This window comes from Rhinichthys klamathensis, unplaced genomic scaffold (genome assembly GCF_029890125.1).
Source record: "Rhinichthys klamathensis goyatoka isolate OS25496 unplaced genomic scaffold, OSU_Roscu_1.1 h1tg000270l_1, whole genome shotgun sequence".
NCBI lineage: Eukaryota > Metazoa > Chordata > Actinopteri > Cypriniformes > Leuciscidae > Rhinichthys > Rhinichthys klamathensis.
The window spans coordinates 598,833-618,267 of record NW_026606790.1 but is presented as its reverse complement, the minus strand read 5'-3'; the positions used below and the strand labels follow the sequence as shown (position 1 = coordinate 618,267).

The following is a 19,435-nucleotide window of genomic DNA, read 5'->3' as shown; positions in this document are numbered from 1 at the left end:
ATAGGCTATAAGTATCAAATTATTTGAATAATATATCAAGTGTGTAAAAAAATATGCTAGGCTACTAAAATAGTTTCCTCAATACACTTGAGTGTAAAAAACATAATTATTTTTATAAAAAAATTTTTTAAATGGCCTATTATATATTATGCAGTTTTGCATTAGGCCTACACATATCAAGAATTTAATCCATTCGACCAGAATGCAATATTTATGTGAAAATGTGAAATTATTAAAACTTTAATAATTAAAACACAGTCACGAGGGTTCTCTCTGTTTTATGATTCTCATGTCACATGACACCAAAATGGCTTCCTGCATGTTGGTTATGCCACACTAACTTTGATTTGGCGGACAAATATTTAAAATGTCAAATATTGGTAATCATTTATATATTAAAACATTTATTGCATCTCTGCTTATTTATTTATTATTCAAAACTTTGTATGCTAACATTCCTGCTTTTTCTTTGTTTCCCCTTTTTTTAAATTCAGCTTTTTAATGAGAATTGTTTTGTTACATTCTCACTTACAACCAGATATTTGATACTTTAATCCCTCAATATAAATAAAATGACTTTAATATAGAAACTGAAAAAAACACAACAAATGTGTTTATGTCATTTCGGGTATGAATTGGATTTCTTTGTGTATTTTTGAATAAGAATGTGAGCGTCACGTCATTGGCTTTTTAAAAAAGAAATCTAGATGCCTTCAGGCCACAATTTTATGTTAGAAGTGTCTTCAAATATTATAATTAGAATTAAATAACATCAATGCTTAAATTCAACTTTTAGTAGAAACTATAAGGGAATTATATAAGAAAAATGGGAATTGTGAAAAAGTGGTCAAGACGTGACTGCACGCGCGCTATGAGCAGAGGAGAGAAAGAACCTCCCCACTCCTTATAATAACCCCATTATAAGGCTCATCAATGATGTAATGAGAGCAAACAGTGTTGAAAATTGCCTGTAAACAGTTGGATCCCAGTCTCCTAATGAATTCAGTGTCTCTTTTAATCAAAGTGGGCGACCTGTGGGGAGGGGTTTATTGGGCGTGGGGGGGTCCAGTTTCATCTTGCCGAGCCAGTCAACACCCCAAAACACCTCCTAACCAATGGAAGCGAGTCGCTGGGGACTCACGTGGAAGGGGTGCTCTTAAAAACCTAGCCACTGAGTTGTGCACAAGTTCATTTGTTAGGCTTTATCTGACTTTCCGTTCCCCAATGTGTGTATTTAACCTGCATTACCTCATTTGTGCTTCTGTCTTCTCGCAGCATTTTTCCCTGCGCTCTACCGTCCAACGATTTCGCATTGCATCACCTGCGCTGGCACAGAATGCTCTTGCCTTTTCCATCCGGATTCCACTCTACAACTCGCCTCAACGAACTGCCTTTGAACTGATGAAAATTTCAGATGCTCAATAGCGCGAGGCTCTAGTTGCTGCCGCTTTGCTTCTGTCCGTGGTGCTGAAATGCGCGCGCCCTCTAAGTAGGCTACCTTGTGGTTTTACACTAACACTGTTACTTCAGAACAGCTTTTCGAAATAATTTGATAAATAATTCAAAGCCACCATCGATGCGTCTCGCGTCTTCGAAAAATACCGGGATTGAAAAAAAATAATTAAATTTTCCAGCCTAGAGTATATTTAGGCTGTATCGATTTTTTTTTTTTTTTTAAAGGAGTGAGTGAGGAAAAAAAAATTGGAGGCAGGGTCTGTGTACTTCATACAGAACCTCCTCAAGAAACCTCCTTTTTCTTTTTAAACTTAAACTAAAAGTCCTCAAGGAAGAAGAAAGTTGTTGTTTTTTTCAAACAGGGGATGAATATTTCTCATTTCCGATTCCGCTTTGGATTTTTCTCCTGGATAGATCGCTATTAAATCGAGCGCCATTCACGCAGAACTTGGTTGAATACAGATGATAATCTGAACAGAAGCTTCACGCAAGCAGCAGTGTGGAGATGGAAGCGTCCACCAACGGCTCCAGTTTTGGAATCGACTCCCTGCTATCTCACAGGCCAGGAAGCCCAGTCATCGCGAAGGGGGACAGTTTGGTAGGGGAATGCCGATCCCCGCTGGAGTTCAGCCCCAGGTCAGACTTAGAGAGCGGTTGTTCTTCTCCTCCGTCTCCGAGGCGGGAGTGCGGTGAGGATGCGGCGCAGAGACAGGGTCACCCGCTCGTGCTCGCGTCCCATTTACAGCACGGCCCGATCTCTGCTGGATCTCAACCTCGGACTGTCACTTCATCCTTCTTAATAAGAGATATTCTGGCTGACTGTAAACCCTTAGCGGCGTGTGCCCCATACTCCAGTAACGGCCAGCCGACACAGGAGACAGGGAGACTGGCATCTAAAATCGCAGACGACTTCATTGAAAAGATCCACAGTAACTCATCGTCAGACAGTGAATACAAAGGTAAAAAAAATAACTGCTCGTTTTTTAAGGCTATTTTAATAGTAACATGAATTATAACTTGACATATTTATATAGCAAAGAGGTCAAGCAGGCTGGCTTGCTGACTATCCTTGGCTATGTTTTTAAAGTAATTTAGGGGTAGAAATAAAAATAATGTTCATGATTCTTTTATTCATTTCATTCGTTCAATTATAGCCAGTTTTGCTATAAAAAAGCAGATTAGGCTATATGATAGATAGATAGAAAGCACGACATAATCCTCCTTTTCAAAAAACATTTACAAGCAACTATCGTAATATTCATATAAAATATATTTACTGAAATAAATGCATAGTGCAAAAATATTGAATAGATTTTTGTGGCTTCAGTGCATTCAATTTTGTTTATGTTGCAAGTGTATGTTATTGCACATTTTAACGTGCTTATTAGTTTAAAGCTTATTGTGAGGAGCAGGGGAAAGGAAGGTGAACAAAGAAACATCATCAGCAAGATTAATTAAGGATTTGTCCAGGTGAAATTACATCTGAGGAAAAACAGAGTGAAAGAGCGTTTCCTGTGACATAAGGTTGATTCCATGATGCAAACACAAAGGCCAACACTATATTGATAAATGTAGGAATATGCCATAATTTCAATGTCTAGAAGTTTTTTTTTATTACTATTTAATAGTATTACTATTACAAATAATATCATTGTTATTATATTTTTATTTTGTTATATGAGCATTATGATTTGCACTTGTTTATGATTGTTGGTGTTCATGTATTTGGCCTATTGACTGGTGTTGCCGCTACTGATTCTGATAATTTTGTTAAAGTGTTATCACAATCTTGCTCTCTTTGTGGAAGTAGGGCATGATGGGTATCATCTATTCTCCTAAACCTTCAGCTATGATTCCAAATATATTTCTACTCTCACATCATGAAATTATTAGCTTGGCAAGTCTATAGGCGCGGTGATCAAAATTAATGCTCTCCAAATCAAAGCCATTCCATCTCCAGAGCGCTTGTAAAGAGTGTGCGCGCCTCTTTGATTTTTGCCCTTATATTTCAGGGATTTGATGCAATTTGTCCCAGTGCTAATCAGATTTGTAACGCACGGGGTCGGTCCGCTCTTTATTTCGCTCTTATCCCCGTCCCTGTGAAGTTTCTCCGGTCTCGGTTGAAAGGTTTCCATCCCTTGTGGCTCAATTAGCCGGATTATTGTGCTCCTTGAGATACGACTCAACTACTCGACTGGCAAGGTCTCTCGCGTCGTGTCCCTCTCTTTCTGGGTTCAGAGAGAAAAGAGTTTCGATAGGAGATATTGGTAAATTAAATATCACAGACCTCGTGTATTCAAATTCTGAAAATAAAATCTGAAAACTGCTTGAAAGAATTACAGGCACGCACGAGAACATCAAGGGTTTAGCATAGGATGTGTGGAAACCTTTGACACCATAACGACTTGTCAATAGTGAAACACATGGGCTGGCTAACTAACTCGTGTTAAAGTGGATTAATCAATGCCCTTCCGTTATATGTGATGTTTTTAGTGAAAGAGGAGGGCGACAGGGAGATCTCGAGCAGCAGAGACAGCCCGCAGGTTCGCCTGAAGAAGCCTCGGAAAGCGCGGACCGCCTTCACTGACCATCAGCTCGCCCAGCTGGAGCGCAGTTTTGAGCGTCAGAAGTACCTGAGTGTGCAGGACAGAATGGAGCTGGCAGCATCTCTCAACCTGACCGACACGCAGGTCAAAACCTGGTACCAGAACAGGAGGTGAGCATGTGGTCAGCTGGAAACAGAAATACATGCACACATCCATCCCAGAAACATTCAAATAATAGGCTGCAGAAATAAAATTGTAATTATTCTGATATCAATGTCTAGGTAATTTTCTCGTATTGACAAAAATGTGCTTCTAGGCCTATATCATATTATTTTCCCTTTGATTGTGGAGTCTCCTGCCAAAAACAATAATACATGTCAGGTGACGTCGTTGCTTCAGTTTTTCTCCACTAAAACGAAAGGAAATGCTGCAGAATTAATATCCACATTTTTAACATTTAAACATATTAGAATAAAATATTCTAATTCTAACTTTTTCATGTTTGAAGAGGCTCTAACTGTCATTCTTATTTTATAGCTTTAGTAAGAACTACAAAATGGAACCAATAATAAAATTCGCAAAAAGAGGAGAACATTACAGTAACAATCAAAATACATCAATAGATATATTGAACATCTACAAGTGGTTTGTTTGCACATTTTCCCATTCTCGCAGCATCTAATTTCGTGCCAAGCGAATAGATTTGAAATATACAGATAGAACGTTTAGTCGATGCATGCGTCCTCGACTAGATAAAATGACTAATTATTGTTAAAACTAATTACTAAAATATGTGTCTTTTGATGCCTGCTTTTTACCTTATATACACAATTAATGTGAATTAAATGTCCAAATACTTTTGACATTTAATTCACATTAATTGTGTTTAAGGTAAGAAACTTTCCCATAACTCTCAGCACTTATGTCCCTCATATGGAGAGGCATTTAATCTAATTTCACTTTTATTAACATTTTAGATGTAAAAGACTCTGTTTTCTTTTCTTTTTTTGTCCTTTCTCTCCTTAACGTTGAATTGTGTCGTTAAAATTGATATTCATACAGATACTTAGAAATAGGAGATAAATCACAGAGGATTCAGTTTTTATTTCTCTGAACTCTGGGTTTTGTGTTTCGCTTGGGAATAGTAGTGCAATACGGTGATATTTCTTTTCTATTGTCACATATTTGTATGAGTATATAAAACACTAGTCACTGAATCATTTTTTTCTATACTGACATTATTCTCTTTCCTCTTGGAAAAAAAGGACGAAGTGGAAGAGGCAAACGGCGGTCGGACTGGAATTGTTAGCGGAGGCTGGAAATTATTCTGCGCTGCAAAGGATGTTCCCCTCGCCGTATTTCTACCCTCAAAGCCTGGTGTCGAATCTGGACCCTGGAGCAGCGCTGTACTTATACAGGGGACCCTCGGCGCCCCCGCCGGCGCTACAGCGCCCTCTCGTTCCCCGCATTCTCCTGCACGGTCTCCAGGGCGCCAACGAGCCGCCGCCTCTGCCCCCCCTCTCCGGTGTGCTGTCCAGACCGACGCCACCGCGATGAACGCCGCGATTCGGACTCGGTGCAATACATGGCAGCTCTGAACTCCACCATTAAAGAACAATTTTATTGGTGACAAAATATTCGAAATATATTACAAAGCCACAAAAACAAGCTGAGACACAAAAAGTGGTTAGAGACATTTTTTCAACATTATTTAATTATTTATTTTCGTATTTTTTTTTTTTACTTATATGTTTTGGTTTACCCTAAAGCTTAAATCTGGAGAAAACAAATACAAACACTGAGTCTACTGAACGCAACAAGAGCGGGACATGCCTACTTACAGGGACGCTTCGTTTAACAAATTATTATTATTACTTTATCTAGCCAATAATACAAATGTGAATTGTTGGTGAATCCCTGGCGCAAAGAATATTTAAATGGTAGATTCATATTTAATTATCCTGAGATCGTTAATAAATCCTGGGCTTTGTAGTGACACTCTAAAATGTACATAGGAAAAGAAGTGTAAATAAGAATATTTTGTTTTATGTTGAAAGACAAATCTCGAATTTTCTCTTTTTGTATCATATTTCCAAGCCTTACGTTAACAGGTGAGATTGACGTGAGCAGCACATTAGAAATCAAAACGTCTCTACAAAATGAAAAAGCAACTTAAATGAAGAAGTATCAATTTGCTATTTGACAAACAGTTAAATGGTATACGGAGTTCCATACCTAAACAGAACAAGCAGGTGGATTGGACGATATGGATTATTAATCGATTATCAATCGATTATTTTTGTGCTGCTTTTTTCGTTTCTGTAATCCTGCACAACTGCCAGCAGTATCACTTTGATGTTGATGGGAAAACGCCAAGTCCTCGTTTCAGATCACTTTGTGATCAATAAGACTTCAAGGAAATGAAGTGTTCGCCCAGGCATTGTGCAATAACTCTGTATAAAACCGTTGAAATATCTTGTCATTCTTTTGGTGAAGCTGTATATTGAGAATAATGATTTGTGAAGTAATGATTCTCGTAATCCCAAATGATTTTCGTTCGTGCCCCCGTGTGCTTAGCGGTGTGAACTTCTGGAAAACTCTTAAACCTGCTGGATGTGCGGGGGAAGGTGGTCTTTACGCAAGGAGAATTACTTTTATAAATGTGCTAATAAAGATCTTTCATTAATTTACCACTGACTGAGAATGTGGAGGTAGCCTATACCAATACTGGATAAACACACACTCGTGTTCTCACAGACAATTCAATTACACTAAACCAACAGCCAATATAAAAGGTATGCCGGTGCATAATGCGCGTGCCAGACCTGAACACTGCCACATAAAAGTGTATGAATTAAGAAAAATCATATTGCAAAACTTACCACTGCACTTTGCAACAAGGAAAAGAACTTGCAACCATTGTATGTGTCATTATGAACATAAAATGTGCTGCGACCAATGAAGTTCTACGTGAAATAAAATAAAAACAAAAACAAATGCATTCTATAATTATTCTTATTTTTTAACTACCTGAATAATAACTCTAAACTATTTCAGTAACAATCTTTGAAGTAGCTAATTCCATAATAAAATATTACATATGATGTATACCAAGTGCCAACACAAAATTATAATTTGATAATTTATTTAATTTTATACATTTTATATTTTGGAGGATAGAATAAATGGAATAAATAGTCATTAAAATAATGATTTATGTGTACCTCCATACCTGAAAGACCTCCAAAGACTTCATGTTTATCTTGAATAGCATAAATTGGGTTTTAATTTTGAAAGTTATAAAGGACTAAGTCTCAGCATGAAACACACACACACAAAAAGTAAAACCAATAAAATACGCATATTAGTTGCACTGCTTAGCCTACGTCAACTTCAAGTCATTGCTTTTGAAATGTATCTGGATTTTTACATAGTAATTTAATGAAAAGGAAAAGTTTGCTTATGAAAATAAACGTAAACAACGCCAGTGATAGCAATATCATAAAATTCGAACTCAGAGAACTCTATTACTGGCAAATGTGTTTGAATAATTTTAAACATGACTGTCAGACATTTTGCTCAAACCCCACACTATTTGGTTAGCATCGTGGATTTAATTTGTCGAACCTATACCACAAAAAAAAAAGTTAATAAGAATGTCGCACCCAAGTAAGCGCACGTTCACCAACCTAACCTTTCAGAAACGCCTGGAGATTTAGGGAACTTAATTCTACCTTCATATTTTAAAGTTAGACGCGACTACCTCTTATTGATGGGTTAAATATAATTTTGATCATGAATCATATGAGCCAATTTCAATACCATTTTAAACGATGTTCCTTTTAATGGCAGCATGATAAAAAGGGAAATACTGAAGAGATTGGGCATTGGGCATCTCGCTCTCTCTCACGCACACACTCAACACTTGTCAGCCTCCATTGTCTTGTGTCTACAAGAGTAAAGTGACAGACTTCTTTGCACTCTTATAACAGCATCACCTTGTCGTTTCATTTAGTTTTCATAAACAATATGTGGATGAAATATTAATGGTCACCTAAGTGTGTAATTGTTTAAGTGCCCTAAATGATCCCATTTGGAAATGGATTCTTTCCATAGCCTTTCTTGAGAGTGTTAGTTTGCTGCTCTTTGCCAAACGCTCCCAACAGCTGGTCACCGGGCAGTGCTGACTGCGGCTCGGATCAGCAAGGGGACATCTGGTCAGCGGCATGACGGGACCCCCCCTTCATCCCCCCTCCGTGAGCCTAAGACTGACTTTAACCCAACCATGAGACCGGTCCATAGAGCTCAGGGTTTAGGGGCTGCTGACAGGGCGACTGAATGGGAAATTAACGAGCAGACAAAAGACCTTAATAGCTTTTAATTGAACGTCGATAACGTGGTGATCAGTCGGGCTCCTGCAGCAAACTTTCGCATAGCACATGTCATTCTGCGGGGCTCCTGCCCACGAATCACTCAAGGAGAAAGAAAACATTTTCAACATCATTTCACTAAATGTTTGTTATTGAGGTTGAGAAATTAGCAACAAAAAAAGCACAATTTCAAAGTTATTTTTGGCATGCTTATTTTGCGTAAAATATTGCAAAACCATCAAAAAGAGGCAATAATGGCAATAATATTAATACAATAATTGCAATAATAATATAAAATACAAGAGATTCAAATAAAATGTTCAGCAAAAAAAAAAAAAAGACCAACTCAGATAGAACATTTAAATTATCACATGGATCTGCACATGATCCAAAGGAGGCTGATGACCCCCCTCAATATTTATGAAAAGGGTTATTCTTGCGAAGTGCGCAGCTGATTTCAAGAAAAGCTCCTCCGTCTTGTTAATAGACGCAGAGATTTTTGCATGTGAAAGGATAGTGGTAAATCCCTCGGCTCTTACTGAGGATTGTCCCCGGCTCAGGGTTAATGAAGTGCGGATAGAGTCTCGCTGATCTCCCGACAAACAAAAACACAACACGGAGGGCTTAGAGCCGCAGGATCAGTGACTCTGATTAAGCTCATTGACTCAGAATAAAAACCAAACAAAACAGCCTTCAGATGAAATTAAGAGTCAATCAAAGTGCAATTTGCATCGTGATTTGGGCGACTGTCTTTTTCCCATGTTTTTTTTTTGACGATTGCCATTTTTTGTCACGTAGCTTTTCTGAAATTCAATAGGCTATAAGAAAAATGAACATGTGCATCCTTTTCTATTTATCTATGTCTCTTTTCTGGACATTAAAACAAACCTCTACATTTAATTAAAATGTATTAACTTAATAATTATTTATAATAATAAATATATATATATATATATATATATATATATATATATATATATATATATATATATATATATATATATATATATATTATGTTATTGCTATTTTTATTATTTATTATTATAAATAATTATTAAGTATATATATGGAAACATCTCTAAAGCGTTTCTCTAAAAAAGACAGTTACAATTAGAAGCTTGTAAACGGTAGTTATTTATAGCCAAAATATAATATTAGCTTGGTGTTTACATTTTATTTCCATTCACTCAAATGTTTAATTTAATTTAAAAGAATATTATATGTAATGATATAGTAATCATGATTGCACTTTATGTTACATCTTCATAATCATAGTTCAGGTGTGGAAAGAGATCTGGGAAACTGGGACAGCGATTGGGCAAGGAGATCAGCGGCACCTGCTGCAGGGTCACGACACCCGTGACCCTCAGGGGAAGGTGGTCGGGACACTGTCACTGTGTTACCCTACTCACATTTGTCCTCTGCATAAACTTAGTTGGTCAGAGAGACAAGGGGAAATGCTGAAAAAAAAAAAGAAAACTGAATAAGCAACACTCAGACACATTTAGGAAATGGGGGGTACAGCGAAACAATAGAAAGAGATAGAAAGTAGACAGCGAGCGGTTCCCAAGGTACTGTCCTGGGTATCAAATCCAATCCTTGCCTGAAGGTATACTAAGGGTGGAGGTATAAAGGCCTCCGAGTGAGGTTGCAAGATAACTCAGTAATCATTCCTCCAATAAAACCCAAAGCATTTCTAAACTCGGGTCAGGGGCAAAAGGATTGACATACCAATCTTGGCAAATAATGAAAACACTCTTCCCATAGTCCGAGAGAGGAAGAAGCAGGAAAGAGTGATAGAAAAGAATAGTGGACATAAAAGGTGCTTGTTGCAGGAATCCCCTGCTGTCAGCAATAACAGTCATGTTCGTCCCAGCAGGGGACAATGTAAAGAACACTGGTATTAGGTGACAGGCTGATTATCTAATCAATAAGGGTGGACTGTCGTAGAGCCGGTAACCCCCTGCCTGCACTGTTCTATCACACACATGAGTGAACAAGCGGAGAACTGTCCCATGGGAGTGTTCGCTACCCTGCGGATGTAGACAGCGCTAACAACATCCACCCCCAGGCCTAGCAAAGGGCACCAACAACATCTCTCTCCATCACCCCCATGCTCTATACTGCCACCCAATGGCTGGGAGAAAAACAGCCCTGTGGATAAATACATATTTTAACAGCAGCACTAAAGTTTATTACAACTCGGTTCAACATTCAGTTGGCATTTGTCAAAGATGTCTATTATGCATTAGAATATTAAAAATAACATGTTTAATAATTAATATTGTTGGTCTCTTTACTAATAAAGCCTCGTGGATTTCGACTACTGTAACACTGTCACAACTCCAACATGTACATATGAAGTAGTTATTCTGTGTTTGGGCTCATTTAAAGTGGATTAGGTTTGAGAAAGAGGAAGTTTCTGGAGAACCTTTGTCAACCCCTGGGTCAGAACGGTGGACCCGGTGAGCCCCCGAGTCTCATAAACATAAAGGAAGGAATAGGTATGAATAAAGGATGAGGAAGGGTATACATGTATTTTTAACACCCTTCCGTGTGAAGGCTGGCAGGAGAATGCATTTTGGGTTTCTGAGGAGGAAGGGAGGGAGGAAGGAAGGGAGGAAGGGGGCAAGGGGAGGGGTGGGTGGGTGGGCAATGTGTTTTTATTTGTTTTGGTATCTTTTCTTGTCTTTTGTGTTATTGTGCAGAATACAGATGTAAGGATTGTGAGATGAACTTGAAATTTTAATATATATGTAATTAGATAATTATTAATAAATGTATATATATATCATACTAAATAAAAACAGAAAATAATATAAAATAAACCAAATTTAACAAAATTGATATATATATATATATATATATAACATAATATATATATATATATATATAAATGACAATATAAAAATAATATTACATTTATAAATATATCTATATACAATATTTATGTCTATAAAACAAATTTACACACACATATATACAGTGTATATATATATAAAATGTTTAAAAAAAATAAAATAAAGGCAATGAATAGAGAAATGCAGTAAAAGATGTGATAAAGATGTTGAGTCAGGGTTTGTTTAACACTTACTCAGAGACTTTAACAGGGCTGCCAGTGGCAGTCTGCGGGAAAGCTCACAGGGAAGAGTCACACAGACATCGCACCTGCTCTTCAAGTCTATTTCCATTCATTTACTTCTTTTTTTTTATTTTTTTATAGCAAAATACTTTCAGGTACATATCAACGTACAACCTGAAGAGTGACCAAAATCATCTCTGGGCTGTATGGAGAGAAGTGGTGCACAAGAAGGACATGGCGAGAGATATTTATTTGTTTCAAATAGCTCCTAATTGGACATGGGAGTAGAAGGAATGGACACTACATCCGGTGACCAACCCTTGACTCCTTCACTCACCACTGGGACCCTCAGGGCTGGCCTGGCAGCTGCCTAACTGAGCGATGACTTCAGGCCAGGGCAGGGACCAGAGGCTAACAAGGAAATGATGGAGTGCCTGACCAATTGGGAGACAAAAAGATAGAAAGGAAAGCAGATTAGCCAAGCTAACACAAACTGACAATGACTCCTTTTCCAACAAGTCAACCACGGTTAGAAAAAAACAGTAACATTCTGTCTGACAATAGGGGGAAAGCCACTAGCTTGAGTTTACTATTAACAAACGTACATTTGATCATCAGAGAACCTGATATTATAAATATTTACATACATCAGAGAGATGTGGGAATTTGCAGACGATTGTCTGCCAGATCAGAATGCTGATTTTCATGGCTGAGACAGTGAGAAACAGGCAACGGCGGCTTCTGGCGGAGCGAGAGGCTTCCCACATTTGAAGTCAGTTGAGAGTGGCAAATGAAATAAAGATGGAAAAGCGAGATGGCACGTAAGGCTCGGAGACGGGTGGGGGAAAAAAGGCTTCAAATGGTTATCAATAAAATTGCCTGTGCCAGGCGCTGCAGTTTAACCTCTTTAGTGCGTTCTGCTTCTCCTAACGGGGCGTGACGTGTGCTGTGGGTGCAGTCTGCTTAATGCCTGTCTTCACAAAGCTCCCTGTCGGTTTGATGGGTTCACAGCTTCTCCTCACACAGGTGCAAGTTCCTTTGGAGTCCCACAGACTTCGGCACAATACATGACATAAAACAAGAGCCTCTCACACCCCAGCAGAAGAAAAACAGACACATGAAAGGGGACCGAGACTGACTCTCTGACTTCAGGCTTGTTGCTGATTTGATTTGTATCGAGAGAGCAGCACAATGGCCAATGCATCCGATGCGTTTCACGTTCCTCATTCATTTTATGCATTCATTTTATGCACACTTACTGTATATATATATTAATTATTTATCATGATATATATATATATATATATATATAGGCTATATATATATAATTTAAGTTGAAATGACTTAATCATCCAAGTTGATTGTACCTAAAAATTTAAGGCGGCAGCTTCTTTTTTTACAGTGCAAACTTTTACCAGATTTACACTATTTTCAAGTTTACAGATAAATATAATGATGAATTATATATATATATATATATATATATATATATATGCACAAACACACACACACATATATATATATATATATAGTGCATACTTACTGTATATATATATATTAATTATGTATCATGACATGAACCATCATGATATATATATATATATCATTTAAGTTGAAATTACTTAAAAAATGATGGCAGCAACTTTTTTACAGTGCAACTACAACTTTTTTCAAGTCTACAGATAAATGTCATGATTAAATATAAAAATGACCAAAAATGTAAATAAAAAAAAAAGACCAGCTACACATTTAGATATAAATCAATAACTGCAATATGTAAAATTACTGAATTACAACTTTTCTTACTGTTATTTCCTTCTAATTACAAGGAAAAACTGTTTAATATATGTGAGGTATTGAGGTAGAGAGAGTGAAAGAGTAAACACAGAAACAGTGGGAGATGGGAGATGGGAGAGAAGCATTGTGTTTGCCAGGACTGTGGCATTAGTATCATGGCTGGAGAGTGTGACACAGACTCAGCTCTCTTTGATCCAGCACAGAGGCAGATCTCCACTGACCTGAGTGTGCCAAGACTGAGTGTTCAACCTCCCACAACACTGAGGGTGTGCTGAGCATCCTTTATAATTCACACAAACACACCTGTTCACACACACACACAACAAACATATTAGGATGCACACATGTACGCATAGCACAGAAAGCCTGTCGCTTATATGACAGTCATTCAATCTTTACTTTAAATCTTGTGAAAGCATCATAAAATATATACAAGAAGTAATAGTTAATTGGCTGACACCTTGTCTACACTGTGTGTACAAAACTAGATCAGCTCTCGAAGCTGTCTACATTGGATGCGGACGTTGCGGTGCATTGCGACAGCTGACGGACGCCCAGTTTCTATTTTTGACGCAACACAGCTATTCCCTCACACTTTATTGTCCCCGTCTGTCTGAAGTCAAATTATTTTATTTACAAATATCCATATTTATATCTGAATTGATGAGTATGACTTTATTCTCTATATCTTCTTGTACACTCTTGGAAAAAAAGAAAAAAAAAGAAAAGGGGCTTAGCCCAAAATGGCTAAACACTATAGTATTTACACTAAAGTATTTAATTGTCTTATTGGTTTGGAAATTAGCAAAATTGAAACAAATGTAGGCTACCACTTAAAGAGCAATCGATCGTCTCAGAAAAACATGAAAGACAGATTGATGTTTTTGGCAGAATATGGGAAGTTGTGTGTGGAGTGATGAATCACAATGAAACACGAGTTGCATGGTGAAGCTCCAGAGCTGTGTCTTCGAAAATCTGGTGAGAAATATAATAATAAATGAATCTTTACCACAGTGAAGCATCGAGGAAGAGTGTCATTGTGCGAGGAGCCTTTTTAGCTGCTGGTATTGGTGAGCTACTTCACTGTGAAAAGTCGTTTAATACTTTGGAGTAAAGGAGAATATTGCAGAATGGTTTGCTTCCCACAAATTTACATTTACATTTAATAATTTAGCAGGTGGTTTTATCCAAAGATAGAAACAGAAGCAATCAACTCAACATAGGGCAACAAAATGCAAGTTCTGTGACTAGTTCCAGTTAGTACTCTAGCACATATAGCAAGTTTTTTTATTTTTTATAAATAGATATTAAGTGTTAGTATTAATGGGTCAAGTGTTGATGAAAAAGATACGCCTTCAGAAGTTTCTTGAAAATGGCTACGGATTCAGCAGCTCGGATTGAGATAGGCAGGTCATTCCACCAGCTTGGAACAGTCCAGGTAAAGGTCAGTGAAAGGGATTTTATACCTCTTTGAGATGGCACCACGAGGCGTCGTTCGCTTGCAGAACGCTTGCAGAAATATATTTTTCGAAAATATACTAAAGTACAATTATTTTAAAGTGTGTTAAAAGTTGTATTGTGAAAATAGGTAAAAGCATGATGCTAATATACTTTTAATTAATATATTTCAAGATTTTTGTTAGTATATTTTAGTGCTGTCAAACGATTAAAATATTTAATCGCGATTAATCGCATTAATGTCATAGTTAACTCGCATTTAATCGCAATTAATCGCACATTTTTATCTATTCTAAACGTCTCTTGATTTCTTTTTGTCCCATTATTTTTTCTCATTTTAATGCTCTTATCAACATGGAAAGTGGTTATTGATTGAAAACAACATTGGCATATTCTGTGTTCAATTTCGCACTAACATTCTCACTTGGAGCAAATAATCTCTCACACAATGTAACACTGTCCATCAATAAAAGGGTGAAAGAAATACTGACAGGTCCTGATATTGACGAGGGGGCGGAGAATTCGCATCAGCTGTGTGTGTGTGTGTGTGTGTGTGTGTGTGTGTGTGTGCTTGGCCATCATCAAGTGGTATTTCAGACTGGACGTGCTGCGATGATGATAGCTCAGTTCACAACGACAAAACACACAGATCACTTTGGTCTTGTCAAAGGAACCATTTGGCAACTTTTTAAAAGTAAACTTTCCATTCAGAATCTTATTGGCATCCATTTCGGCGTCTCGCGCTCGTCATCCACTCAAAACGTAACGTTAACCTACTATTTGGCCGGCTCGCAAGCCCAAACAAGTGTGTGCGGCGTGCCTGTTATTTTGTTTCCGGTCAAGCTAGATACGCTTGCGTTTTGGTCGACGAAGCAACAAAACGTCCTCTTGCATGCTTTTGCAACAGGACGCGGCACGCAAAAAGCATGTGAAAAAAACTACAAAGTTTGCTAGGCCGTTAATCGCGCGATAAAAAAATTGACGCCGTTAAAATGGGTTTGCGTTAAGGCCGTTAATAACGCGTTTAACTGACAGCCCTATTTACAATGTACTATTGAAAAAGGGAATATATTTCAAATACAATAAAGTATACTTTTTTCCACTGGGGTTGTATAAGGCGAATCTGCAGGAATGGGCAGTTCTAGCAATGGTCTGTGAAGTTTAACTGATCACAAGGTTCCTGGCTGTCCTGGATGGAGTTATGGTTGGCGAACCTAGCTGAAAGGAGAAGCTGTGATGAAGTGTTGGGTTGGCTGAGACCACAAGCAGTTCTGTCATCGCAGGGTTGAGTTGCAAATGAAAAGATGATATCAAAAGAGGAATGTTAAGATGTTATTTTTCAACAAGACAATGCTCCTGCCCAAATAGCAAAGACAACCAAAAAGTGGCTTGAGAACAAGTCCATCAAGTTCATGGTTTGGCCTGGTCAGAGTCCAGATTTGAACCCTATGGTGCAACATGTTCCTGAATCAACATCTTTGTTGATCCCGAAGCAACATTCCAATTAACTAATCAGATTTGAGGGACAAGTTTACAGTTTATGTGTTATTGTTTATGTTTACAGTCTACATCAGTTTTATTCACCTATCGTTTCTCTCTGATTTTAGGGATAACGCGTCTAACTCAGCAAAATCAGGGCGTGCAAGGCTATTCCGTGCTATACCATCTACAGTATTTGTGCAATTCTTAATTTCCAGTGATTTGTGATTAAAATGGTTAAGAACATTAAAATACCACTAAATATTTAGCTATTTTTGGCTTAGCCCATTTATTTGACCTAGGTGTGTATATTCAGGTAAATCATCTTTTGATTGTATAGCCTTATGCAGTTTTTTATAGTGTTTTTTAAAGCAGTTGCAGCAATATTAAATGATGTGTATACTATATCATTTCACTATTCTAAAACATTTTGCATTTACAGTTTTTTTTATTCGCTTTGGTACTATTTTCACAAGTAAGGTGTACATTTTCAAAACTCTTGGTGCTAATATCACAACAGATCATCAAAAGTGCACTTTTTTCAAACATTTCATCATGTTTTCAATTGTGTTAGTACAATTCACAAAATCACAAAGTATCCTTTTCACAACACAAAATAAGTGTTTCATCTACATTATTGTTTCATTCATAGTAACTGCCTTTCATAAAGCTTTTACTATCAAACTTTTGATTTGCATCTCTTTTTGTTCAGTTTAATACAGTTGTCTATTATTTAATCCAACTGATCTTAATGGTTAATCAATGAATCATTTGGTAAACCTATAGATTTTCATTTCAGCAATATACAGTATATGGAATTTTGAGAACTACAGAAATAAAATGTGCGTTTGTACGAACATATAAATTACGTGTAACCACACATGATGAATACTCGTTATTGCTAATTGATTTCCCATAGTGGTAACCACAATTGGTTACTATATATAAAAGTGCGGGTGTAAACACTGGCCATTTCTTTCAACATGGAGCAGGATAGACAGCAATGAATAGGAAGAGCTCGTGGACAAGGGATCCGTCAGAGAGGTGGGCATGGGCACCAACAGAGGTCAGAGAGGTGGGCATGGGCACCAACAGAGGTCAGAGAGGTCAGAGAGGTGGGCATGGGCACCAACAGAGGTCAGAGAGGTGGGCATGGGCACCAACAGAGGTCAGAGAGGTGGGCATGGGCACCAACAGAGGTCAGAGAGGTCAGAGAGGTGGGCATGGGCACCAACAGAGGTCAGAGAGGTGGGCATGGGCACCAACAGAGGTCAGAGAGGTGGGCATGGGCACAAACAGAGGTCAGAGAGGTGGGCATGGGCACAAACAGAGGTCAGAGAGGTGGGCATGGGCACCAACAGAGGTCAGAGAGGTGGGCATGGGCACCAACAGAGGTCAGAGAGGTCAGAGAGGTGGGCATGGGCACCAACAGAGGTCAGAGAGGTGGGCATGGGCACAAACAGAGGTCAGAGAGGTGGGCATGGGCACCAACAGAGGTCAGAGAGGTGGGCATGGGCACCAACAGAGGTCAGAGAGGTGGGCATGGGCACCAACAGAGGTCAGAGAGGTGGGCATGGGCACCAACAGAGGTCAGAGAGGTCAGAGAGGTGGGCATGGGCACCAACAGAGGTCAGAGAGGTGGGCATGGGCACCAACAGAGGTCAGAGAGGTGGCCATGGGCACCAACAGAGGTCAGAGAGGTGGGCATGGGCACCAACAGAGGTCAGAGAGGTCAGAGAGGTGGGCATGGGCACCAACAGAGGTCAGAGAGGTGGGCATGGGCACCAACAGAGGTCAGAGAGGTCAGAGAGGTGGGCATGGGCACAAACAGAGGTCAGAGAGGTGGGCATGGGCACCAACAGAGGTCAGAGAGGTGGGCATGGGCACAAACAGAGGTCAGAGAGGTGGGCATGGGCACCAACAGAGGTCAGAGAGGTGGGCATGGGCACCAACAGAGGTCAGAGAGGTCAGAGAGGTGGGCATGGGCACCAACAGAGGTCAGAGAGGTGGGCATGGGCACCAACAGAGGTCAGAGAGGTCAGAGAGGTGGGCATGGGCACAAACAGAGGTCAGAGAGGTGGGCATGGGCACCAACAGAGGTCAGAGAGGTGGGCATGGGCACAAACAGAGGTTAGAGAGGTGGGCATGGGCACCAACAGAGGTCAGAGAGGTGGCCATGGGCACCAACAGAGGTCAGAGAGGTCAGAGAGGTGGGCATGGGCACCAACGGAGGTCAGAGAGGTGGGCATGGGCACCAACAGAGGTCAGAGAGGTCAGAGAGGTGGGCATGGGCACCAACAGAGGTCAGAGAGGTCAGAGAGGTGGGCATGGGCACAAACAGAGGTCAGAGAGGTGGGCATGGGCACCAACAGAGGTCAGAGAGGTGGGCATGGGCACCAACAGAGAGGTGAGAGGGGTGGGCGTGGGCACCAACAGAGGTCAGAGAGGTCAGAGAGGTGGGCATGGGCACCAACAGAGGTCAGAGAGGTGGGCATGGGCACCAACAGAGGTCAGAGAGGTGGGCATGGGGCCCGTCAAAGGGTTGGTCATCAGAGAGAGGGAGGCAGAACTGTTGTCTCTAATGAAGTCCGGGCCATCATCGTTGATCATGTGGTGAACCGAGGCCTTACTATGGCAGAGGCTGCCAGATTAGTTCATCCAAATCTAAAAAGATCAACTGTCAATTCTATGTTCAACTAAGGGCTGAGTATGTTCAGGTACAGCACTATATATTGTATTACTGTTACTATTTGATGCATCACTTACGTCATATGTATATTGGAACAACACTGTTAAAAGAACTAACCAAAATATATATTTTTTAGAGGGTTATGGTGCTTTACGGAACATCATCGGCCAACGGGCCACAGTCCAAGTGCCTGGACAACGTGGAGGAAACATCTCCATGTGCACAGCTATCTCTGAAGATGGTGTCGTAGGACATTACTTGGCTTCTATAATGCTGCACATCTTATTGAGTCTCTCAATTACAGTAAATTGAGCCGGCCTGTCAAGGTGAAGGGGTCACCTATGTAATTGTGTGGGACAATGTCAGGTTCCACCAATCAGAGGTAGTTCAAGCATGGTTTCAGGCCCATCCCCGATTCATGACCCTCTACCTACCTCCATACTCTCCTTTCCTCAACCCTATTGAGGAATTTCTTTCAGCAGGTGGAAGGTCTATGATCGCCAACCCCTGGAGCGTGCCACCCTCCTTCAGGCCATGGATGATGCATGTGATGACATCA

At 39.4% G+C, this 19,435-nt stretch overlaps 1 protein-coding gene across 1 annotated transcript; it reads left to right on the top strand.

Moving 5' to 3' along the window:
• Nucleotides 1-1,711: 1,711 nt before the first annotated feature.
• On the top strand, nt 1,712-5,684 carry barhl1b (BarH-like homeobox 1b). Its single transcript, XM_056268258.1, has 3 exons — nt 1,712-2,414; nt 3,949-4,171; nt 5,267-5,684. Exons 1-3 carry the CDS (start codon nt 1,961-1,963, stop codon nt 5,556-5,558), a joined length of 969 nt encoding a protein of 322 aa, XP_056124233.1. The 5' UTR covers nt 1,712-1,960; the 3' UTR covers nt 5,559-5,684.
• Nucleotides 5,685-19,435: the final 13,751 nt, after the last annotated feature.